Source organism: Octodon degus, unplaced genomic scaffold (genome assembly GCF_000260255.1).
Source record: "Octodon degus isolate 3935 unplaced genomic scaffold, OctDeg1.0 scaffold00146, whole genome shotgun sequence".
NCBI lineage: Eukaryota > Metazoa > Chordata > Mammalia > Rodentia > Octodontidae > Octodon > Octodon degus.
Window position 1 is genome coordinate 6,893,967 of NW_004524722.1, and position 26,696 is coordinate 6,920,662.

At 42.9% G+C, this 26,696-nt stretch overlaps 1 protein-coding gene across 5 annotated transcripts; it reads right to left on the reverse strand.

The window, feature by feature from the left end:
• Positions 1–51: 51 nt before the first annotated feature.
• On the reverse strand, positions 52–26,122 carry Fam160a2 (family with sequence similarity 160 member A2). Of its 5 annotated transcripts, none has more exons than XM_023702076.1 (12): positions 26,042–26,122; positions 14,654–14,982; positions 13,922–14,560; positions 13,413–13,571; positions 13,184–13,270; positions 12,843–13,010; positions 8,941–9,020; positions 8,585–8,748; positions 5,679–6,470; positions 3,157–3,335; positions 2,836–2,998; positions 52–582 (listed from the first exon to the last, which is right to left on the reverse strand). In XM_023702076.1, the coding sequence occupies exons 2-12, from the start codon at positions 14,789–14,791 to the stop codon at positions 224–226; spliced, it is 2,928 nt and encodes a 975-aa protein (XP_023557844.1). In that variant the 5' UTR covers positions 14,792–14,982; positions 26,042–26,122; the 3' UTR covers positions 52–223. The 5 variants fall into 5 exon arrangements, with proteins under 5 accessions (XP_023557844.1, XP_023557842.1, XP_023557843.1 ...); XM_023702074.1 differs by having other exon boundaries at positions 26,031–26,120; XM_023702075.1 differs by having other exon boundaries at positions 25,993–26,107.
• Positions 26,123–26,696: the final 574 nt, after the last annotated feature.

Genomic DNA, 26,696 nt, shown 5'->3' on the forward strand with positions numbered 1-26,696 from the left:
CAACCATTTTGGGGGGCCCAGGCCCATAGATAAAAGGGTAGGATAAAAGAATGAGCACAGAATAGAGATTTCCCTTTTATACATATTGTAATAAGTTCTCCATAAAACATTCATCTGAAATAAATTAAAAAGTTCTTTTGCCACTGCCTCCAAACATAAAAAGGAGCCTGTGCCCTGGCCTCGGCCCAGGTCACTTACGGCCCTGATTGTCCATGGAAGAAAATTAAGGATTGAGGGGCCCAAAGCCTGAGATGGGAGGGCCAGAGCCCTCCTCTGAAGTATCCAACAAGAAAGGCGAGGTGACAGCATGGGCTTGGGAGATGGCAGCCAACTCCTTGAGAAACTCAGGGAAAATGACTGCACAGTAGACAGCATTCTTGACTCGCAGAGCCTCACCTTGGCGCTCAGGGGCCCCACCCTTGGGAATCAAAACTGGAGTTGACGCCCCAGGGGAGCCCCCACCTAGGCCAAGTCCAGCTCCATCGCGCCCAGGCTGAAGGACCTGCGTCGCCTGCCGGGCCCTTGTTGGACTGTGTGCATGCCGCAGGAGTAATTCCCCCAAGGATGGCCTCCGGCTCTTCACTGGGAATAAACAGGTGTATCAAGAAGGTGCTGGCATCAGAGAACCTGTCTGAGTTTGGGCAAGCAGATTCTTCCACTCCCCTAGGTTCCTGGACTCTCTATAGGGTTCTAAGAGAACAAGAAATGAACCCCAGGTTCCATGTCTTATCCCACAATGAAGACAACCCCAAAGACTAGAGGGGAGGTGCTCTTACTCATTCTAACATCAAAGCCCGGCCCACCTCGCTATCCCATCTCTCCTACCTCCCCTACCTCCCAACCAGGAAACCATCATCCTCAATCCTAACATGCAGCATGAGCCTCCTCGTACCCAGCTAGGAGCCTGTACTCTGTGCTGCCCTCCCTCTGGGGACTTCTCTCGTTCCAGTCATTCCTCTATCCCCACCAAGACACTGCTCCTCTGTCTACACCATGCCCTGCGTCATCACCTTTCAGAATCAGTCAGTCATTTAACCATTCCTTCCCTGTAAGACCTGACCCAGGCATCCTGATCCTTCAACACAGCGACTGCACGTTAATCACAGTTCAGGGACTACTTCATTCCTGTCATTGTCCACCTCCAAAATCCACTTTCCTGTACCATCACTTCACAACTCCACATTAGCTTAGACTCAAGCCACTTGAAACTCTTAGTCTTCTTTTCTGGTACATTCCTGAGTCTGAACCCATGACCACTACACAGCCTACACTCAAGCCTCTAGATCCTAACAGTTTTTATTCCTTACTTCTAATTAGCTACAAAGCTACTCCACAGACATACCAAACTCGGCATTCAGAGCCCTTTACAAACAAGCTCACACTCCTCCAAACTCTTCTCAAATTCTCCAAACCCACCTGTTTTGCCACTCCCGGCTACCTGCTTGGAAACTAACAACATTTTGCTCTCCCTACATGTTTCATCCTTTCTGGCCTAATTTTACAACCTCAAATTCTCTGGGAAATCTACCATGTGCCCTCCACTATCTTCCTGCTTTATGTCCTTTTCTCAACATAAATAATTTCTCATGTGCTATACTTGAACTAATTTGTGAGCTAAAGATCTTAGATTGTGCCTTATCTATCTTCATATCCTTGGCACCTCCTGTCATCACAATGGTAGAGCTATAGAAGCAAGCCACCACAATACTAATCCATTAAGAAATCATGCTAAACCCACACTTTTCTCCTTAAATCTCCACTTTCTCTCTGTTCTCTCAGCATATCATTTTGCCACCTACCTGGATAAGCAGAGAATGACCTGAAACCCTTATCATCCCTTACCACGCTTCACAACTCCACTGGTACATGTCATTTCCACCTTCATCTCATTTGCCCCAGAGGATGAAAAAATAAAAAAACCTATTCAAGTCCAAAGTTAATCTCCTTCTGGTCTCTCAATCTCAACACTTACCACTTCCAAGACCTGGCTCCCCCATGACTCAAGCCCTCTAGCCACTCTCCAGAATGTACGCTCTGAAGGCCAAGATCTCATCTCGTACCACTCAAATGCCCTGTACCAAAAACAATGACCATAACATTCATGGTCATTTTGAATCCTCCCCTCTTCCTTATCCACTCACAACTCACCATATTGTATCAGTACTTCTCATTTCCACCTTACCAAATGCTTGCTTCCTTTTCCACTATTCTAAATGCACTGGTCACATTTGTATTATGAAAACAGGCTCTGGACTGTTCTTCCGGATTCCTCTTCTAGTTCTAATTCATCTCCACCAACTTACTCATTTCTCCACTCGCAGATTTAAAAACCCCCAGTGATTTCTCACTGCCTACAAGATCACAACTTCTTCCCACCCCAACTTCCACTCTGAGACACTTCTGCTCTAGCCAAATTTTTTCAGCCTTAACAACAATACTGTTCAGCTGACATTTAAACCCTGGTCCACCTAGACAGTCCCAGGATGCTTCCTGACCAAAAAATAAACACCTTCCACACCCCTGCCTGCCTAAGCCTAACCATAGCAAATATCACACCCTTCACTGTTCTCACAATCTGTCAACCTAGAGACTCTCTGTCCCCTTGCCTGTCCCTAAATCCTGAAGCATATTTTGCTGATAGTGTTGGTTGGGCTCTTACTTGATAGAACTATGTTCTAGCCTCTGACTCAAAGCCTAAGAACAAATATTACAACTCCACTTTTTTACAGCTCTCTAGTACCTGACACAAGATTTCACCTTTAGTAAGAATTCAACTAACCTGAACTAACAGGCTATCTAGGAGGGCAAGGAGCAGAGTGATAGAACAGTCCTCACCTAGGGGATCAGAGCGGCGGGGGCCAGGTCCTGTTGTAGGACCCTCCGCCCAGTCCAACTTGCCACGGGCAATGAGGTACTTCTTGGCTTTGGATAGCAGTGCTGGGAAGTCCTCCTGGGAGGCTGCAAAGCTCTCAATCTTATTCTTCACAGAGCCCAGCACCTATGAAGCACAATTTCATGACATTCTTGGTGGTTCTAGACTATTATAGCCTTCTTTAGTCCCACTGGGCCTGTTCCCAGCCCACCCAGGGTCACTCCAGCTGCGGGCCTGGCCCACCATGGAGCCTGGACGCACCCATGCATGCATGCATCGCACACCTGCAGCAGGGACTTGACACTGGGCTGGAAGACCATGTTGGTGTTGAGCAGGAAAGAGCGGAGCAGGGGCTGGGGGTGACAGGCCAGCTGGGCCACCAGCCCCGTCAGCAGGAAGTTGACATAGACGGAGTTCTGCAGCATGTTCTCAAGTTTGGCAAAGAGCACAGCCATGAAGGGGCCTGGGAGGGGGGATGGGCACAAGGATACAAGGCCTGAACACAATGCACATCACACGCATTCCTCCCCAAAACAAGAAACCCCCACTAGATGAGAATATTTGTATGTTAGTCTCTGCATATGTTGGAATGCTGTGTAACCATCCTGGAGAAAGTAACATGGTGAGTACCACATGAACTCACAAGTATGTAGAGGCTGGCTTTATATACATTTGAGCTAAACAGCCAGACCTCAGGCTGCAGAACCACAGAGATCTCATTTTAGATTTCTACTTTACACTTTACTAGTTAGGTTACTCAGTAAAGTTCTCTAAGCTTTAGTTTCCTAGTTGGAAAAGGAAGGAGATACATCTACCATACAAGGGAATTAAGAGGACCAAAGAGATATCAATATAAGGTATTAAGTCTAACATCTGGCAAATTTTATGCATTCAATTATAACCATAAGCTATACAATTTTCCTCAGTTTTTAAAAACTGTCATCCAAGAGGCACAACAAAAGAATGAATAGGCAGAGAAAGTGATTAGGACTGAAACACAAAATCAGATTCCACATAGGACAGAGTAACACAAAATTTAGTCCAAAAAAAAAAACAAAGGAACCTTTAGCCAAGACAAAGGGGTTGTATTTAATGTTTATAGTTAGAGGAAATATCTTCAGAGGACCAGAAAAGACATAAGCTTTGTCTTTGAACAGCTGGGACCAAAGAGATAGACAGAACATATAGCAAGAGGATAATTTAGTTCAGGGGCACACTAAACTGAGAGTGGCAGAGAAGAGAAGAGATGAGCAGCACCCACAGGGAGAAAAACGTTATCACCAGCATTAGGACTCTAGAAACCACAGTCTTTTCTGATCAGGAATTTTTTCAAAGAAAGGTCACATATCTCAGAACTGAACTATGAATTGAGATAAGAAAACAATGAAGGGTAAGAGGTGGTAAATCCTGAAAAAGATCATAGTACCTCTTCTACTTCAGATGCTTGTAGGTTAAACAGAACTCTAGTTTGACAAGATCCTACAATAACCTATAACTTTATCATTTCATTCCATTCCTCTCATTACCTGAGGGCTTCTTGTAAGAGACAACTCATTCGAATTTACAAAGAAAAAAGCTTCAACTAATACTTTAACACTGGTTAATCTGTACATCACCTCCTAGTGGTACTGAGTAGAAGGACACCGAGTGGAGGAAAAATAAATGGAAAGACATTTACCACGATCTGCAAGAAGAGGAACCTGACTGTAGAGCAGAAGCTGCAATACAATACAAACAGGATCTTGAGTCCAGGAAAAACCTGGTCAAAATGGCACAGAAACTGAACATAACTAGACTATGAACAACTGGAAGATGGCTGGATGGTTCCCTTGGTCAATTTAAATCTGCCATGAACCCAAAAATGATAATCCTTGTGAAAAGCTGAAACTTGGTCAGATATCACAATATAACAGTACTATGGTAATTCATATCCATCAAAGGCAGAGACAAGATAGCAACTTAAGGTATGCTTAATCCCAATCCACATGATCTTTAGCTTCTATGTCGCTTGCCAAAATGTTTTTTATTTTCCTTAGCCCGAGATACGTTGTGAAAATTAGAGCCAGAGGCAGGTTAGGCTGGCTCTTAAAAACAAAGAGGCCTACCCACTTAGATCAGGTCTAGCTTCAGAAGCTCATGGAAAACCCAAAGGACTCATCTGAGGAGTTCAAGGCTATGCTTTGCCATTTGTCCCCAAGGGGTATTTCACTTTCTCTGCTGTGTCCTTACTACTAATCATATATCCCTAAGGTTGTCATACTAAGTGGCCACAGCAACCAGGAAAGGACAAGGATAGTGGACAACAGGATTCCTCCTTAAAGAGGCAGGGAGGAAGGAACTGAGTGGCAAGGATGACAGAACTGATCCTCTGATATAGGAGGACTGACAGAATACCTCACACCCTGACATACTGGTGAGAACAATCCAGAACAGAGGTTTATAAATACCTCCCACACATCTTCTACAAAGTTCAGATATATTGCTCTGATTCACCAGCAAACACCAAACAGAATTCCCTAATCACAAATCCCAGGAAACAGCCAGACTAAGGGAAAAGGAGGAACATGCACACTGGACAGACATGTAAGGCTCAAACATTAAGTTGACACTCAAATCAGCACAAGCACGGAAGACAAACAAATAGATGGAGTAGGACATGATATGCATCTGGTAGGGACCCAAGCAAAATGGATGAGGGCTAGGCACATACAAAGAAATGACATAGCCAAGAAATCTCAGAATCAGCACAAACATGTCAACAGCATGCAGAGCACACAAAGGAGAGCTCCTAGGCCAAGTAGCTTACCAGTGAAAGGCTGGCTCGGCAGCTGGTTGAGGGTCCGCAAAGGGCTGCTGAGGAAAGGGCCAGGGGGCTCAGGGGCACAGGTGAAGCTCTCATAGGCCTCCTCCTCCTCAAGAGGTAGCGGAGGCTCTAGAGGGTGCTCTGAGCCAGCTCCACCATTGCTCAATGCCACCTCCAGCTCATGGAGCTCCTGCCCAAAGCTCTCTAATCCTGCCACACCCTCAGAGGCACCCTCTAACAGTTCCCTGGCTCCCTGCTGTGGCACCAGAAGGGGCACCAGACGAACCTTCTTGGCTCCCTCAGGCCATGGTCCCGGCACTCCATTGAGCTGCGGAGGGGGCAGGTGGGCAGGGCCCTCCCCTACACTCCCAGACAGCCCCCTACTCCCCAGCTCTTCCTCCTCCCCTTTCCCCACATTGTCCCTGTCCTCCTCAGACAGTAGACTGCGTTTCTTAGTCCGGGAGCCAAGAGGACTGGGCTCAGGAGGGGGCCGCTCGCCATCATAGGGGGCAGACCAGGTACGGCAGGCTCGGACACAGCGGTCCACACCACGGCGCGCCTCACGCAGATACTCCAGGTAATTGTCTTCCAGCTCACCGGGCTCCTCTGCAGGGTTGGGCCGCCGGCCAGGGCTGGAGGCTGGGGATGCAGCAAGCCCTGGGGAACGAGGGGCTGGACCTGGGGACTCAGAGCCACCCAGGCTCTGTTGCCGAAGGAAGAAAGCCAGGCGAGATGGTGTGGAGGGCCGAGGCACTGTCACCACAGAAGAGGAATCAACACTTGGGCTTCCTGGGCCTTGGGAGGGAAAAAAAAATATGAGGAATCAAGGAGACAGAGGTCTAAGAAGGGAGACTAAGAGAAGAGCTAATAATGAGAATACAGAAATATAGAACCTATTTAATAGCTAACTCTCCAACCTCCAGGCTAACCTCTTATTCATCCACCGCTACCCTATCACTGCCATTAAAGAACAAATGAGATATAGTAAAACAAAGAAACTGAACATAAGGTTTAAACAACAAAGATGAGAGAAAGGAGAAAAGACAGGAAAAAAGGGGGAAAATAAATACAGGATGACTAAGACACTTGTGCTTTTTTGAAAATGGCAGCTAATCTATACTGCTCTCTATGTCCACTGTATGAAACTATGAACATAATATATTTTTATTTTATATAAAATATATAAAAAGATTTTTTAAAATTTCAAAAAGGGGGGGCTGGGGAGATGGCTCAGTGGAATAAGTGCTTCCCAGGCAAGCACAAGGGCCTGAGTTCAATCCCCAGTTCTGCCAAAAGAATAGAAAAATAAAAAATTTCTCAAAGAGAAAAAGAACAAGTAAACCTGGGGCATTTATAATGATAATACACGAAAAAAGTATGTACTAGATATATTTTTGAGCTTTTAATATAAATATTGATAGATATAACTGCTGGAATGCTGGAAATCTGCCTCTGAAAAATATCTAGGAGTTTTGTAGGGTTTTGCTTGATCAAAACTTGCTTATCTGTATATAATCATTTTAAGGAAATTTCTCATGTTGTTTTATAATGAAAGGTATGAAAAATTACATTGTACAGGAAAAAAGTGAAAATGGCAGTTAATGTTTAGAACTTTCACTCTAACTGTATGCTGACATCTGCACTGATATCTGCAATCTAAGCAACTACATTGAACACAACAATGTGTAATACAAAAACCATGGTTGAATACCTCTCCTCTTGGTCTTCTAAATGTGTACCATTTCTAATGTCTTATCAATTATTATTATACTCTTTAAAACAATTTTTTTTTCTGTATTTAGGACAGGGTCTACAGGGTCTCACTATGTAGATCAGACTCATAGTGATTCTCCTGTTTTCGGCTTCCCAAGTGCTGGGATTATAGATGTGTGCCACCACGCCCAGTCTCAATCACCATCTTAGCATACCCCATTGGCAGGGCCAAGATGGCACACTGGGGATCGAAGCCCAGATGTTCTGCTATGCCTAAGCAGGAGCTTTAGTCCGCTGAGCTATCAGGTCAGCCCTAAAACAATTAAAAAAAAAAAAAAAGAAAAGTAAAAAAGAAGAAAAAAATTAAAGTTTATTGAAAGCAAGCATTAATATTTAACTAGTAATCCAATCTTGCATAACTATGTTAATCTGAGCAAAGATTTGACAATAAAAATATGTAACGTAACAACCATTGTTTTTTTTTTTGGAAGCCAGAAGATGCTTTGAGGGCATTTCTGGTTTGGCTTGAGTATCTGGGCCTGAACCACAGCATCTTGAGCATGAGTGCTTTGTTTAAGCAGGCACTTAAACAACTGAGTGAATGGTCAGGCACCCCAACTATTGTTAATTTGCTATTCTTGTTTTGAAAATCTGTAACATGTATTGTTTTATGTTACCCTGTTTCTGTCTTTGTTTCTGCTATTTGTGTTTGCTTTTGTTTTTACTCTTCAAAATAAAACAAAATTAAATTAAATTAAAATTAAAAAGTGAACAACTGAAAACAAAGAGCACAGGACTGAAGAAAAGAACAAGGGGCTGAACCTGGGGAGTCAGGGCCACCCAGGCTCTGCTGCCAAAGAAAGAAAGCCAGACGAGAAGGTGTGGAGGGCCAAGGCACTGTTACCACAGAAGAGGTCTCCCTTCTTAGACCTCCTGTCTTAGACCTCTGTCTTCTTGATTCCTCATATGTTTTTTTTCCCTCTCAAGGCCCAAACTGTTCACCAAAGGACATTTGCAACCCACACTTCTCTAAAGTTAAGGATCCTTCTTGTGAAACCTCTCATCAACCCTCCCAGGTAGTGTCACTCATGGTCACCTCTCTCCCCTCACCCTAGCCCATCTCTTTGTAGGGTCACCCAGAACCCAGGCCATACCCGTAATGTCCTCCCTTCTCCCTGCCTCTCTGCTAGGCCCACCTCGTGCCCACGAGGCATGCTCTGGACGAGGTGGGCTAGGGGCCCCATGCCGACAGCAGCGTGGGATTAGGGAGAGAAACTTGTCAGCTGCTCGTCCATAGAGATCCACATCACGTACAGCTGGCTTCTGGCTCAGCATCACATGGTTGCATGGAACAAGGTACCTGGAAAAGAACATAAAACAGACACAGGATTTAACAGAAGGAAAGTACCTGAAAGAAAGCTGGCCAATATAATAAAATGGCTAAGCCCTGCTCTAGGAGGATACTCACAAGAAACCCCAATATAGCCCATCAACCCAGCAATGTACAAGGCCCTGAGGATTAGCCACCCCTCAGCCCTGCCCCCACAAGTACCTGAGAACCAGCTGCAGCAGGACATCCTCACAGCTGAGGTTCAGGAGGGTCCTGAAAAGACTCAGAGAGACCATGCAGAGCTGGAGGATGGGGGAAAGAGGGAGTCACTGTAAGTTCTCTCTACTCTCCAAACTTCACCAAATGAGAACTTCTCCCCCAGCCCCAGGTGCAACCAACTATCCAATGCACAGGGCCTGTCACACAGTAGTCCTTCAAGTAGTAACTAAATGATTATGTGACCTTTTCTGGTATAAGACTGCACTATTAGCAAGCAAAATGGACCATGTGTTAGACCCAATGGATTTCCTGAAATCATACACATAACACAGACTCTCTGGGTATAGATGCTCGTCACATGAGACTAATAATACTAGAATGAAAGACCAAGAAAACGGACACTGAGAAATACTATGACCAAGTGAATGACAAACAGGGAATAGCAGCAGCAGACTAAGAAAGTGAGTGCCTGTCAGCAGGGACTATAGCAACAGCACACTAGATGCCCACCAACAAGGACCCAGAGGGAGCCTGGAAGAGTCCCAACAGGGAAGTGGGTGGGGCTGTACACAGGGACTCCAAGTCACCTCGTCAATCCCAGTGTGTCTCAGAAGGTAGAATAACAAAAGCTCTGGGACAGATAACAGGAAAAGGAAAAAGTAGGTGAGTTGAGATTAGGAGAAATTCTTTGTTTTAAAAAAAGGAAGATAGCATGTTAACCTCCGGCTAGAAGAAAAAACAAAAAACAGACACTGGTAATTTTCCCTCACTCCTCCGAATTCTCACAGTATCTTCTCTACACTTTTGGCAAGTATGTCAGATACCTTGCACTCCCTCAAGACAACTAGTAAGTTACAGTCTAGGGGTTAATTGTTTGCTAATAAACTGTGGGAGAATTAAAAGTCAACCATACTTGTACAATTTTGCCTGTTATACAGGGTGTGCTAATTATAGTGGTATGTGCACAGAACATTTTGGCATGACAAGAAGCTGAATAAAGCTATTTTACTTAAAAAAAGAAAAAAAGTCAACCACAAAGCAGGAAAAAGATGAGATGGCAGTTCACATTTTGGACAGCACAGTTATTCAGGGAGCTTATCCTAAATGAGTACTTTAATTAGCAATAAAGAATTCAAACTCACTGAAAACAATATGATAGGCAGAAAAGTAGTACTTCAAAGATGTCCACATCCTAATCTCCTGAACCTGTTAAATAATTACCTTGCATAGTAGAAGAGACTTTGCAGATGTGATTAACTCTACAGAATTTGAGATGGGAAATTCTCCTACATTACCAGGTGGGTCCAACCAAGCCTCAAGTCCTTAAAAACAAGTGAACCTTTACCAATATGCAAAAAGGAAAAAAAAAAAAAAAAGAATTAGAAACCTGAAACATAGTAAGAATGTAACCCTCATTGTTGACTGTGAGGATGAAAAAAAAACCAAGAGTCAAGCAACCTGGTGGGCTCCATGAGCTAGGAATGGTCTTCAGTGCACAGCTAGCAAGAAAATAACAGTTCTCAGCTTCACAGCTATAAGCAAATCAATCCTGTCTCCAACCCAAGAAGTATGACCTCCAGAACTATAAGATAATGGCAATTTATTATGTCAACAATAGGAAACCAGCCCAGGTAATCAGGCATACAGACAGACTAGTCAGAATGATTCGCTTCAAGGAACAATACATTGGGTATATGAGTTACAGCGAAGCCAACAATTTCAAGTTTGAAATTACCATACAGTGAAAAGGAGACCATCCACATGTCCAGCACAAGAATCCTGCAATCAGAAGAGATCATGTTTCTCCAAGAACCATGAATCAAGAAGAAATACCCTCAAAATACAAAAGAGTTCTCAGATCAAAAGACCAAATCTTATCCTTAACAAAGATAAGATTAAGACGAAAGAAAGCTTGGGGGCGCAGTTGTCAACCTAAGAAAGGAAGTCAACTATTGCTCAATATGAACAAGACAAGCCAAAATGTCAAAGAAACCTAAAACTATCATGTAACTTCAACATAACGAACAAAACTCTGCTGTTATCAGTTATCTTTGTAAAATAAAACTTTTACAGAGTCAGAGACACCTCTCCAACTTCACGTTTACATCAATAAATCTTAATTCAAAGCATATATTGTGATTGCTTTTGAAGACTTTACAAACTTCTACCGAGAACTGTATGCTTCAAGAGATCTGAGATCTTAGAACCTGCTGTTGTTCAGTTGCAAGATGATTGTGAACTATACACCTGGTTCAAAAACACTGGCCAATGCAGTCAGTCTGCAGTACTTCTTATAACCCTACCTTGGCTATTCAGAAACTGCACCTATACAAAGCATAACTATCTAGAAATCTCACTGAAATGAAACTATACTACCAGATACCTTAATTTTGGAACAGTTTTCCAGAACTTTTTGCTGTTACTGTTTTGATTTCTCTTGGTACAGGGAATTGAAACATGTTGAACAACACCCCAAGTCCTTTTTTTACCTATTTTTATGTTGAGCCAGGACCTCACTAATTCAACAAACTGCAAAGATTGGACTTGAATTTACAATCCTCCTGTCTCGTCTTCTAGAGCTAAGATTACCAGCATACACCACCAGAACTCTTAACAACTAACAACTTTTACTTAAACACAAGGATCCAGGAAACTTCAACTATTTGTAATTAAAGAAGGAAGTAAAAATGGGTCTCACAGCCAAAATAAATGCCATAAAATCCACAGCTAAATTAATGCTTTATCCCCCTAGAAAAGCCTACAAGTCTTTACTACTTGGAATCTATTTATTCCAATTTTATGTACACTTCTATTGGTTAAAATCTTCCTACCCTGAGCCACAAGACCATGTACAATTTGAAAAAAAAAAAAAAAAAAAAAATTGGCTGTACTAGAGATTGAACCCAGGCCCTTCATACCCACTCCTTTTTTGTTTTTTGGGTTTGACAGGGTCTCACTAAACTGCTAAGCTGCCCACACTAAGCTCAAACGTGAAAGTCTCCTGACTCAGTCTCCCAGAGTGAAAGGATTATAGGCATGTACCACCATACTGGGACCAATCTATACCTTACCTACCTCTCAATTTTCATCTCATTTCCTTCTTTCCTTTGTTCACTACATCTCTAATTATACTGGTCTTTTATCTTAGAAAATACATTAACCTTTTACCCTAGTGTCTTTTCCATGTTCTCTGTCTAGACTGTTCTTCTCAGTATTTACCTAACTCCTTCACAACCTTTATGTCTCAGCTCACTATCACCTTCTCAGAGAGGCCTTGGCCATACTACTATTTTCTAAACATACTTTTTTTTTTAACATAACAATGACCACAACTTTTACTTACTTTATTAACCTTCTTACTGGCCTATCTTCTCTCCAGAAAGTCAGTACTAATGTCTACCAGTAACACTGTCTACCATTCTAACCTCAGCACCACCAAATGACATGGCATATAGCAAACATTAAATTAAAATGCATAGGAAGAAGGCATGTAAGAAGATAGATATGACAGTTCAAATGCAGCAAATGCAAAGGGGAAAGAAGTAAGCATGCTAGTGACACCTAGATCATGGTACAACATAGACAGAAATCCACAATGACCTCAAGTCCACCACTGCATATCAGAATGATAAGTGGTTAAAAGAAACTCAGGGCAATATTACATTATAGGCATTGCACAACAGTAAAACACAAAGTCATGATGAGCAGTCATACCAAAAGTAGTAACTGGGTTCTATACTAATGTAGTAAATTTAATTTTGTCCCCAGAATGAAAGTTTAAGGCTAGAAAATGTCACCTAATTTTGAAGTAACTGAAAACCAAAGAGGAATAGAAACATTCTCTGAAAACAGGTCAGAGAGAGATTGCTCACCTACATAAGCCAGTACAGAGCTAAGGGCCATACCCGGGAATTGCTGCCAATACGGGCAACAAGGGTGTCAAGGATGGTGTGGGTGTCATGCCGGTGTAACAACAGGAATCGCAGGAAGGTACGGAGCAAGGCAGGCTCTGAGATACTACGTAGGAAAAGTTCCAGATAGGCGGTACTGGCGATCATCTCCTCCACGGAGGTCTAGATGACAGGAAGGAAAGTTTGGAAACATGAATTTCCTGCACATTGGAGAAAGAACCAGAAGACAGGAAAAAGATGGAGCACTCCGCCCACTGCATCCCACATTGGCCCTATCACTGAAGTTACCACCCTGCAGGCTGGCCCCAAAATGCCATGCCAACTGTAACTCTGACCTTGTGCAGGGCAGGCCCCATGACAGGCACTAGGAACCCATTGTGGATATAGTCAACCAGCTGTTTCTGCACCAGAGGGTGAGCCACCTGTAGCAATAACAGAGAGAATATATAACAAGTGAAGGCATCCTATCCCCAACATGCCAGAGCAGCATGCCTCCAGGAATTCATCCCTTCCCACTTTCCAAGAATGACCAAGGACCATACCTCCAAAGAACCCCAATCCTACCTGAATGACTGCATTGCAAAACTCTAGGGAACTCATGAAGAGTGCAAGAGCCGGCACGCCTACCCAGTCTTCCCGTCGCAAGCAGTGCCAATCATCCCCTGGAACTTCAATCTTTCGGGGAAGTGAGGAGTACAGGGCACTTAGCCCTGTGGCCAGCACCTAGGGGAGGTTATCAAAGGCTTAGAAAATGTCAAGATACAGATATTGTCAGTCCAGAACTTTAATGACAGTGAAGTTAAGAGATGTTACCAAAGCAGATATTTAGTTACTCAATGTGCCAGGACCTCACAGAACACTGGTTCACAAAAACATTAGTACATTTCCTAACTATTTAGGCACATGTTTCATACTCATTCCAAATCCAAAGACTGCTTTCAAATCTAGGACTTACTTTCAGAAGGTGAGTATCCTGGCACCAAACCTTTCCCCATCTCCTGAATAGGAAGGTGCTGCCTGATATACACATGCCACACCCAGCCTACCCCCCGCCCATACCAGGGGCTGCTAACCGGACAGAAGTAAGAGTGATCTGCGATGTAGCGGCCCACAGTGGGGCTCCCCGCTGACAGAGCCATGAGCAGAAGCAGGGCATCACGGGCCTGCTGGCCCAGGGTGCCTTCTCGATGGACAAAAGGGACAAGGCGAGAAAAGAGGAGAAGACGTGGAGCAGCTCCTGGCTCAGGAGGTGGTTGCAGGAAGAACTCAAGCAGAGAAGGCTCCCGGGCCACACACACACAGAGCTGGCTGAGAAGTAGCACCAGGCCTTCATCTAGTGCTGAGCTACTAGGCCCAGGGCGGCCACAGGCATCCAGGAGAATGAGCAGAGCCTCACGAACTGGACCATGCCGTAACAGGGGTTGACGAGCTTCGCTCACTAGCATCTCAAATAGTTTTAATTGTTCAGCACGTCGTTCCTCGACTCCCTCCCCAAGCTCATCCCATTGCAGCTGCCATGCCAACACACGGGTCAACAGATCTTCATTCAGAGCAAATTCCAGCAGGGGCCCGGGAACTGTGGGGGCTGAAGGGACAGCATGATCCTCTGCCAGCAATGTTAACATCTGGTAGGTGTGGTTGCGCACAGCACTGAGATCATCTGCACCTCCAGGAGCTACCTGAGGGCCATGCCGCTCCAGGATCCGAACCACCTGGAAGAAAAAAATGCCAGAATGCAGAACAGAGAAGGTTAGCACAACTCAGGGGATCAACAAAGTAGGCAATTCTGGAATATGGTCTCCTACCTGGGACCAGTGATTCTTGAAGACCATGAGGCAAGTCTCGGGGTCAGCCATGACAGGGGCCTGAAGACTGGCCCCTGGGGGCACACGGTGTCCAGGGACCCGGGAAGCCAGCCTGCTCAGCCAGTTCATCCTCTCCATGAGGCAGGCTGGGCAGGGCCAGCAGCCAGAGGGTCACACTCGGAGGATATGCCAGCTGGAGGCTTTCTCCACTTCGGTCTCCAGTCTGCTTCATCCGGTCTGTAGGAGCCAGTAACTGACCATGGAGTCAGAGATTATACCAGACTGGAATAACAAGCCCAGAGTGCACTGCCCAGGCCAGACTTGCAAATCTAATTCAAGGAGAGAGAATGGAAAAGGTAAACAAGATTCCCTCTCTTACATGGAGTAGGAGGCACTCCTGGCCTCGGGTTCAGGAAAATCTCCCCAATTAATGTTATGAAGCTGATTGTTACAGTTTATATATCTAGATGTCCCCCTAAAGCCTCAAGTGGTTGTAGGCGGACCTTTGGAAAGCACCTGGATTATAGGCTCATGGTAGCCAACCTACTGTTAGGAGATGCAGCCTGTTCAGAAGAAGCTGGTCACTGTGAAAGAGACGCAAAAGGTTCTATCTCCCCTTCCAGCTCCTCCCCTGCAGCTCTCTGCCTGACTTCTACCATGGCATGAGGAGCTTCTCCTCTGCAATATCCCCGTGCCATGCCATCCTGTCCTGGAGCCAGCTAACTTTGACTTTGAACTGAAATGAAACCTCTACAAACTGGAACTAAAATAAAACTTTCTTCCCTTTAAAAGAAAAAAACAGCAAACATTTTGAAAGTAATTAATTTTTTTTTATTCTTTTGTTTCTTTTGAATTTCTTACAACTTTGTTATTGTTTTGCTTTGTTTTCTTTAAACAAATTGTGCATGTTTACATCTGGTAGCCTGAGCAACTAATTTGAAGATAGCATTATGGAATATAGCAACCACTATTGAACTCCTATTATTTTGTTTAGTGAAATTGATTCGTTTCTAACACTGTTTTTTTGCTTGTTTATTTTTTCCTATCACTATTCTGTATTCTTTAAAAGTAAAAGAACAGGGCCTGCCAGATAGCTCAGCTATCTAAAGCACCTGGTTAGGTAGACACAGGGACCAGGATTCGTCCCCGGGGTGCACTGAGACAGTGATTAAGACTAGGCATGGTGGTGAACACCTATAATCCCAGTGCTTGGGAGGCTGAACACAGGAGGACCACTATGAGTCCAATCTGTGTAGTGAGACCCTTTAGGCCCTATACTAAATACATAAAGTAAAAAATAAAAATTAAATTAAATTAAATTAAACTAGTTGTTGCACACAAAGAAAAAGCTTACCTCTCTTCACCCCCTAGCAGGAAGAATGCAGAACCACCACTCCACTGAGTGTTCCACTCATTTATACACATGTACATGCACAGCTAGCACTGGAAACTTAGCATGCTAACATAAAATTCATGCTTTCTACCCATCAAATCTATTTCTCTAGCCTTTTCCATCTCAGTATCAGTAATACCAATATTCTCCTACACGTTTACTGTAGTCATCATCAAAAGCCTGTGCTTCATTCTTGTTCCTCCTTTTCCTGAAAATTTCTGGTTCATCAGCAAATCTTATCATGTCCATCCTCAAAATACATCTCATTATTGCAGCTTCTAGTCTACTTTCACGCTTTTATTCTTACCTACTGAAGAGTATTAGCTGCATAGCAAGCCGGGAAATATTTTTAAAACATAAATTACATTATAGCTCCCCTCTGTTGAACATCCTCCAACAATTTCCTGTCATACTAGTAACGATCTATGTTCTTTACCTCAACTCCTTCTTAGAGACTGTATGATCTAATCTGTGTAACTTCCTATCATTCCCTTCATTCATACTTCAGTCAAGAGGCTTTCTAGAATATTGTACTTTCTGTTCCCTCTGCCTGGAATGTTCTCTTGGTCTTCACACTGTTCTCACTGCTGTTTTCAGATGTAATCTCCTCAGAGAGGAATTGCCTAGCAATCTGTCTAAATAGTTCATCTTCCCACCTTCACTCCAGCTTCCCAGTTGTATTGTCTTAACACTATCTAAAATTGTTTATTCATCTTTCCCACTAAAAAAAATTAGCTCTTTGAGAACAGAATACCTCTCATTTTTACTGCTGAATCTCCACTATCTATGGTAGTATCCGGGACCCAGCACATACTTGTTCATTAATAAATGCTTAAGTGAAAAAGAAATAAACATCAAACTAGTTGTTGGCCACAGCCCAGTTTCATCACACCCAGAACCTCCTCATCAGTACTGTCTCTAAAAAGCATAAAATCTTCTTGGGAAAAGTAACATTCAGTTATCCTTTCTCTTTACATAAAAAAAAAAGAATGAAAAAAAAAAAAGAATGAAAAAAAAACCAGAAACCTAACATCAAAAGCAGGCTGAGGGCTCATATTATACTGACCAAAGGTTACACTAGCCAACACCTCCTTTCACCCAGATACTTTCTCACAATTACCAGATCACAACTAAAGGAAAGTAGCAACTATGCTAAAGAGAAGGTGACATAGGATGGGCGGACGATATTAAGGCAGAGTTTACTCACTTATTAACTCGATGTATATCTTTGCAAAGTACTAGAAATTGTGCTAAACAAGCAATGAAAATACAGAGACTTAAAAAAAAAGAAAGCTGGGAGAGCCTACATATATATGCCAACAATATAAATGGAAATATTTATGAAACCTGGTTACAAAGCTGTCAAAGGAGCATGAAGGGAAAGAAATAAATCTCCTTAGGCTGCTGAACAGGAGTTCCAAAGGTAGCAAAGAGGTAATATGTGACTTAGGTCTTTAAAAATGAGGTACTGGTTATGGAGAAAGCAAAGGCAAGGCTTCCCCTCCCCTTGGGATAGGGTCCCACTACATGGCTCAGGCTGGCCTCGAACTCAGCTTGAATTGTCAGACTGGTATCGATCTTGCAACAATCCTCTTACCTCAGCTGAACAAGTGCTGGGATTACAGGGGCACCACTATGTCCAGCAGTGTTATGTTTTCTTAATATTCAGAGCAGCATAAACAAAAATACAGTACTGTGAAAGAGCATGACAAATTTAAAGAACATTTATAAGTCTGGTGTGACTTAATCACAGACTAGAGAAGAGATGCACCATTTTGAGCTGAAGGGTAAATATAGGTGAGGGTTACAAATATGCTAATGGATGTAGCATATTAGATTTTATTTACTGACACCCTAAAAAAAAGTGTAGTTTTTAAACCAAAAAATGACAAGAACAATGCCTTTAAAAATATGTTAGGAAGCAATTTAAGGTACAGCAGAAAAAAGAGGGCAGTAGACAATTTATAAGATCTTTCAATAGATTTTTTTTTAAAAAATGTAATCTGAGATCTACCTCTGTATTAACAGGTTCCATTCAATACTAAAACTACTCAGATCTGTAATGTGTCTGCCAGTAATTTACTTTATAATGCCTTTGCTCTTGTGACAAGGGGCTGCTCATTCATTCTTCTTTGAAATTCCAGTGCCACAATATTGCATGGCATTCAAAAATGTTTGTGCAAGTGAAATGTTGACTTAATTATAACAGCTAACATACTATGCTAGCTATGCAAGCTAACATAATTATCACTTACTATGTGCCAGGCCCCATTCTAAGTACTACATGAACTAGTTCACTTAAACTTCATAAAAATCCTATGCAGCCAGGCATGGTGGCACATGCCTAGAATCCCAGCACTAGGGAGGCTGAGGCAGGAGGACTGCTGTGAGTTCGAGGCCTGCCTATGCTACAAAATGTGTTCAGAGCCAGCCTAAACTGCACAGAAAAATCCTGTCTCAAAAAGACAAAAGAAAGAGAGCTGGCAAGATAACTCAGTGAACTAAGCACCTGCTTAGGCAAGCACAAGGACCAGGGTTCAATCCTGGCACCATCAGCCATGCCGAGCCGGCTATGGAGTCCAGGCATGGTGGTACATGCCTATAATTCCAGCGCTGGGGAGGCTGAAAGCAAGAGGATCACTACAAGTCTGAGCTGCATAGTGAGACCCTGTATCAAATTCATAATAATAAAAAAAGACAAAGTCCTGTGCATTCTACTACACTCATTTTACACACGAGAAAATCAAGGTCCAGAGAAAAACAAACTGCCCAGATATCTAGCAGGTAAGTGGCACAACTTAGATGCAAATGCAGCTAATCTAACAAATTAGTCACAAAATAAAAACAAAACCTGACACAATAAAGGAGAATAAAACTACATCAGTAAAAAATGCCACTAATAGACTAGGAGCACATATCAAGGTGAGTTATGTTTTAGAAAAGATGAGTACAGTTTGGGACACATCGAGTTTTGAAACACCTATGTGATATTTCATGACATCCAGAAAACGAGTAGAAATTGAGCAAGGGCTGAAGTGAAACCAAAACTAGAGATACAAATTCAAGTGTTACTAATGTATAAGTAACAGATGAAGCCATGGAAATAGATGAAATTATCCAAGGAAATCAGTAAATCATGAAAAGAGTTAAAGGTGAAATCCTAAAGAAAACCAGAATATAGGAAAGCAAGGAGTAGTCCTTAAAGAAGACTGTAAAAGTAGGAAGAAATAGTAGTAAGAAATAAAAGGAATAATGAGCAAGGAAAAGAAGTTTTAAGAAACTGGAGATCCTCTGGGTGTGGTGGCATGTGTCTATAATCCCGACACTCCAGCAGCTAAGGCAGAATGATTGCTGAGTTTGAGGCCAACCTGGGCCGCATACTGAGACCCTGCCTCAAGGGAACAAAAAAAAAGTAAAAAAGAAAGAAAGAAAGAATAAAATGGAAATCACCTGTACTGCACAAATCCATACAAAGATGTAAAATAAAGATATAAATTGGTCTGCTGCTCTTATCAAGTTTTAATAAACCTATGAAAGTACCATACCTTAAAATGAACAAGAGATATACTTTGTGAGATACACTTTCAGGAAATTCAGTAATACAGGGAAGGATGAAAATAGGTCAAATAGCTTATAAAACCTTTGGTGAGATGTAGTCAAGACAGTTTTTATGTTTTTGGTTTGCTTTGTTTTTATTTTTATTTATTTATTTTTTGTGATACAGGAGATCAAACTCAGGACCTCACACTTGCCAGGCAGGTTCTTACATTGCTTAGCTATTTGCCCAGCTGTTCTGTTTTGTGATAGAGATCTCAATAAGGGCCAGCCAGATAGCTCAGCTAACTAAAGCGATTGTTTAGGTAGAGTGCAGCTGCTGGGGTTCAATTCCCGCTGAGACAGCAATTGAGACTGGGCACGCTGGCGCACACCTGTAATCCCAGCACTTGGGAGCCTAGAAACAGGAGGATCACTAGGAGTCTGATCTACATAGTAAGACCCTGTAGACCCTGTACCAAATACATAAAAAAAAATTAAATTAAATTAAAAAAGAAAGTGAAAGTTTCTAAACAAGACAGGGATAACAGAAAAATAAGGTATAAGCAGCGATGGTTGAACCATGGCTTTCAATGACACAAACAGCCTGCTAAGCACGCACGTCATATGGTCGCCACCAGGTATATAAAGATTACTCTAAGAAAGAGTTATACCACTTTCTCTGAGAAAGAAGGACAAAGTCACAATTTAGGTAAATATGAAAGCAGTGACAAAGGAAATTCAAATCAACCATTCCCCTTTACTCCCACCCCAAAATTCCCACTCTCATGCACCCAGAAGAGTGACAGCAGAAGAAAAGACAAAGGGTGAGAAGGTGAAAGGGCCACAGGACCCATGTTCAGGTCTTTCATACCTGGTTTCTTAAAAACCATCAAACACAGTCAGACAGACACTTCTGTAGTTCTGAGCAGCAAGTATATTCTGGAAAAGTACTTACATCTGTTCCCACATACTTAAGTCCCGGGCATGCATGAACTAAAGAAGATGAAGTCCACAGTAAACTTCCCACTGAACTCTCCCTCTGTTAACAGCCTCTCTCACTGTTATCAGCCCTGAGATACTAAACAATCCCTTGTTGGTTTCTTGCTTTGCTTTGTTTTTAAGAGGGTCTCACTATGCAGTTCAGGCTGGCCTTGAACTCACTTTATGCAGTCCAGGCTGGTTTTGAACTCACAGAGATCTTCCTGCCTCAGCCTTTCAAGCACTAGAATTACAGGCATGCACCACCACATCTGGTGGCTTGTTGGTTTCTTTAAACCCTGACAATAATTTTGTAAATACAGCCTCTTTATTAAATACTTCTCAAACTCATCAGCCACCTCCAAGGAGTTTGACCAATTCAGAGTATTACTGTTTACAGACTATCTCCATCATATCTGATATGAGGACAGAAACAAATATAAACCCTACAGTTAAGAATAAAAAAATACTAGTATAGGTAAAGCTTGAGGTGTGTGACTTTCAATAAATCACTTCACACATTTAAGTCTCAATTTCTTCATCAGTGAATTCCTAACAAAATACTGTGAATTTTAAGATAACCTATGCAGCATTTCAGGCATAAATTGGGTAATCAAAATTACATGTTTCTTTCCTATTTCCATTTCCTGACCCTACCTGACCAAGGTGTTAACATCTCTGACTGAGCAATCTAACCTGCTCTCCTGTGTCCATCCTCCCCATCCTCATCACTGCCACACTCATATCCTAGTAAACTGAAGAAGGGTCAAGTTTGCAGTCTCAACAAAATAAGGTCTTAACATGTCCAAAACTAAACTGCCTCCAGCTTCTGAAATTTAATTACCAAGATTATCAAACGTCTCCTACCTTGTACCTGGGGTGTGCAATACTGCTCCACTGCTTGATCACAAAGGAGCACTGCTCACAGACCCAAGACTGGCCTAAAGGATTGTTCCTCATTGCCTCCCCATTGCTTTTCAGGGAGCTCAAAGAGCCACATGGGAATCAGCATCTCACAATGCAACCCAACATTTACTCTATGCCCTGCTCACATATTGAAAAACATAAAAGAGACTGTTAAGATAATGTTCCTGTCACCTACTTAATATTCCCAGCAAAGTTTAGAATAAGACAAAGAAGAGTGCAGTATCAGCAGCCTCTAAAAATACCCTTTCCTCACACAGCAAAGGGCAGAAAATGGGCAGACCCCCCTCACTTTCCAGATTTCCCCTCAGGCTCAGCCACAGGGTAACCTGATTATTCTCAGCCACAAACTGCCGTGGTCAGACTCACCTTAGGTCCAAAAATATAGCTTTTTAGGCACACACAGCAAGAATAGTAGCCAACATAGAATAGCAGACATAGGGCAATAAATGGGCCAACCTCACTTGTGAACCTTTGCCCTGGGAGAGGCAAAAAGGAGGAAGCTGGAGGCAGGGACACACCTGCAAAGTCTGTATCAATCAGGGAGAGACCAAAATGAACTTCCATGAACAGATCAGTAAAGTCTTAAAAGTATATCTCTACCTACAATGGCTCTTCTGAGGCAAGAAAATTAAGACTTATAAGAGGTACAAATGGCTTGTTACACCAATTATTGAAAATAGTAAACTGAGCCTCACAAATGTACAAAAGGAAAAACAAAACATAAGAACATCTACTTCACAGGAACCTAGCAATCTAGAGCATAGCTTACAGGTATCCTCCCTGCTTTTCCATTCCACAAATACATCAAGATTAGGTCACAACTCATCTTTCCTCTCCTACCCTCATACCACCTCCGCTTCTTACAGGGAGCTCCTTATCTGACTGCAGCAGAGCCTTATCATTCACAGAGTGAATCTCTATGACACAGTGATGCCCCTTTACAACAGTGAATCCTTAGGTTATCTCTACTTCTTTTAGGGTAACAAAGAGAGAAGGTGAAACATCATGAAGGATAAAGAAAGCTCACTAAGCAGTGAAGAAAAGGCATTCCTAGTAGAGAAGCCAACTACTACAAACATTTCAAGGCTCAAAAAAGTAACATGTTTGTCAGGGAACTTTAAGAAATTAATCCAAACTAGAACAGAGTAGGGAGTGGCAGGAGACAAGGCTGGAGGTGATTTGAGGCCACATGAGGCCATATTAATGAATTTGGATGTTGTCCTACAGGATAGAGCCAAAGTCTTTCAGTAGATGAGTTCTAGGATCAGCTTTATATTTTTAGAAAGGTCATTTTAGGGATGAACTAGAAAAGAGCAAATTTTAAAGCAACAGTTTGTTAAAAAAAAAATCAGATGATAAATGAGAATGGGTTAAACTAAAGCTTTAATAGTGAAGATGTGACAACAGAGACAAAGTGGAGAGAGAGAGCAGAAATGTATTAAGATTTTAGTCACTGAACTTGCTTCTTCTGGTGAAAGAGCAAGAAGTATGGAAAATGACACCAAAATCCTTGCCTGAATTGAAATCTGACATACAGTGTAAAAATAGTCTTTCAGGTCAAAGACAGTAAATTCTATTTTAGACATGTTAATTTCAAGATACCTGTGGAGCTGTGGATACACAGAACACTGGATACATAGAGACGGAGATTAGCTACAGAGAAGTAATAACCTCACTAATTTTCTCTCTAAATTCAAACTATCTTTTCATGTACTGATCTCTCCCAGCAAGACTAAGAACTCCTTGAGAAGTTACAGGACCATGACTTAGTTATCTTTTTCTATAAAATGTGAGCAATGAGAGAACAGACTATATCCTTAAGTAGTATTTTCTAAATGTGTCAATGCATGAATACTGTATATGAAAGAATAAGTCTGTTCTCCCCGCATTTATCAGACTGCCTAGCACACAGCAGATAAGAATAAATGGTTACACACCAGATCTCAGACATGTTTGTAACTCTGTATCACCCTCATCTATATTTCATTCTCTCAGTTCTATTAGTCAACTATAAGGCGTAAGTCAAAATCCACTATAATGTATTACTTCAACAAAAGATTCAGTATAGCAAACAATACATTTATTAAGCCCAGCACTTTCTCTAGTACCACCAAGAATTTGTACAATAACATGTGATTTAATTTATCCTTATCATTACTATGTAACACAGGCAATGGCAATACAGATACCTATTCAAAGTTCCCTTAATCTCATTTGAAAAGAAAACAATAATGAATTATAAAAACCTCTTTTTGCTGAAAATGGTTCCACGTTATCATACTTTCTATATACTCTATGCCCTTTGCCCTCCATCACCTTTACACTCTGTTACAAATCTTTCCGAAGTCACTCTCAATCTCAGGAGATCAAATTTTGAGTCTAGCTTTGCCACTTTATCCCTTATGACCTCTAGCTTCTACACTTGAGTCCTCAACTATAAAAAAAAAATTCCTCCCTTGGCCTACTTCACAAGATAGCTACATAAATCCACTAAAATTTGAGACTGCTTTGCAAAACGTAGAACCTTGATTTTATAGCAAGAAGCCTACTAAGAAAGCACAAATGCTGATCAGATATCAGAAATTATATAGAATTACCATATAAATACACTCTTCCTCAACATAAAACAACAATCATACCATCATTGCCCTAAATTTCAGTATTTCATGAACCAGTAAAAATAATTTTTTAAAGTTAAAAACAGGGTTACCACTTTCTATTTTCACAAAACCATTTTTTAAACTCATCATCTACTGTCATTGTTAATTTATTACTGAAAGAGCACTTTAACATCAACAGGGTAGGAAGGATAATGAAGTAACTTTAACTTTGTGGATAATTCCCTAGCCTGTCTCTCTTTGCACCTCATATGGATGAAAATTATCATGGTCCTTGATCCAGTGTTTAAGAACCATTATTCTAAACTCTACTGTACCAGCAGGTGTTATGTAGTCCTAGACAGGCTACCAAAGGTTCCACCAGTGTGAAGACCTGTTTGTGGCCTCCAGAGAGAAGCACTGAAAATATGGACTAGAACAGTTGGTTCTGAGGCTGAGACTTTGGAATATAATGGAGGCTGTGGCTGCTCCTAATTCTCAGGGAATGATCTTTTGGAATATCTAAGTGTTCCTAAGATTGAGGAAAAGTGAAGATGTCTGGGTTCCGTGACAGAATGTCAGCAGTGAGGAAAATTTAAGGATATGAAAATGGTCATTGGGCCAGGGAGATAGCTCAGCAGCTTAAGCACCCACCTAGCACACACAAGGTCCTGAGTTCGATCACCAGTACCAAAAAAAGTGGCCATGACAACTGAGTGGAATCTGACTTTCCCCAATTTTCATGTAGAGGTTGGTGGGGAGAAGAGGGCTTGTAAAATACCAATAAAGTAATCCCAATTAGAGGGTATAGAGGGAGGGTTGAATTCCAAAGAAAAAACTTTCAGGGAGGTAAAAATGTTTGATATCTTGATAGTGACAGTAGTTCACAAATGTATACACATGTCAAGATTCAGCAAGTGTACATTTTAAATATGAGCAGGTTATTATGCATAAATTTACATCAATATAAAGGGTTTTTTTAATTTAACTGTTTTTTTTAAAAAATAGCAAAGCCATCCTGTTTGAAAGCTTAAATATAGTGCTATATATAGCTAATCCTGCAACTCCCAGAAGAAATTGAACTGGTAACTGAAAGTAGTCAGTCCAATATAGATAAGGTCAGTCCAACCAGAGCTAAGGAGCAATAATGGATTACTGTACTGTTGCTCAGAACCAGGAAGAGAAAACACAAGCAGCCATAATTAAAAAAAAAAAAAAAAAAAAAAATCATGAGAAGCCTCACCTTCAAGTCTGCAATCCAGAAGAAACTGGGGCCCCAATGATCACTCTTGTTGATGACTGAGACCCCAAAAATGACTTCATTATCATAGTTACTATTACCCATGACGCCTTCTTTTTTTTTCCTCCCTCCAAAATCTACAGAATCCACTGGTGGAGGAAAGTCAGCACACAGCACTTCCATCCACGCGAACCGAGTCTAAAACTATTGCTCACAAGGAGGACAACCCAGTAGAGGAGGCCCTGGGCCAGTCTCACACCTGAACCACGACTCGCACCTCCTTTCCTCTTCCAGGCCCGGCCTTCCACTCCGGCGCCAACGCGTCGCCGCCCCCCAGGCTCCCGCCCCGGGCCTCTACTCTCCCAGCTCTCCTGCACCGGCCTTATCCCCTCACGGTCGCAGAACTGTCCCTCACCCGCGCCCTTTGCACCCGCAGCCCCTCAGGACTCCTTGTTCACGAGACCCTTCAACCAGGGGCCTCCAAAGCACCCCCGCGGCTCACATAAGCAGCCCCTCACCTGTCCATTCACCCCAACTTTTCATCCGGCTCCCTACCTACACACAGCCCCTGACCCCCTGCCAACTCTTTACCCTCGCTCCTCACAACCAGGAGTCGCAACCACCACACCCGCCGCCGTCGCTCCCCAGTCCCTCATCCCTCATGCACCTCTCCGGCCCTCCAACCCACGCGTACGGTTCACTCACAGAACGCCAACCTGGGCAAGGCCCTGTCGTCGTGAATGTGCTAAGGTGAGTTCAGGCCGCCGCCATCGCTCTTCAGGCGCTCCAGCCACGCCCCGCCCAGCGCTACACGCAGCCCGCGCCCCCGCGCACCACACGTAACCGCCCAGCGACGCAGGACGGGGAAAGGACGTAACAGCTCATTGGCTGGGGAAGGCCAAAGCCGTAGCGTGGACGCTTGTTTCCTAGCAACGGCAGAGCGCAGGGGCGGGGTGGCCGACCGCGTTTGGAGAAGTACCGCCTTCCCTTCCAGGTTCCGCCCATTCCAATTGTAAAGCCCGCCCCCCTGGGGGACTCCGACCTATCATAGGGTCAGACCTCTGGGTAGGCGGAGGCCCGCAGGACTGGGGCGGAGTCTGAGAAGAAAAGGTCGAACCAGAGGGCAGAAGGCGGGACTTAGGAAGGGATGAGACTTTTACAGGCTAGGCAAACCAGAGGGGCGGGGCTTAGGAGAGCCTCGGGAATGGAGGACTCGGAGAGGGCCCGGGCGAAGGGTCTAGAGCAGCGCTCAGGGTGGAAGAGTGGGCGTGGGGGCGTGGCTAGCCGTAAAGTGCAGGCCTAGCGGAGGGAGTCTATAGGTGGGCAGGCACTACAGTGAAGCTGAACCCCAGAGAGCTCTGACTGTAAACA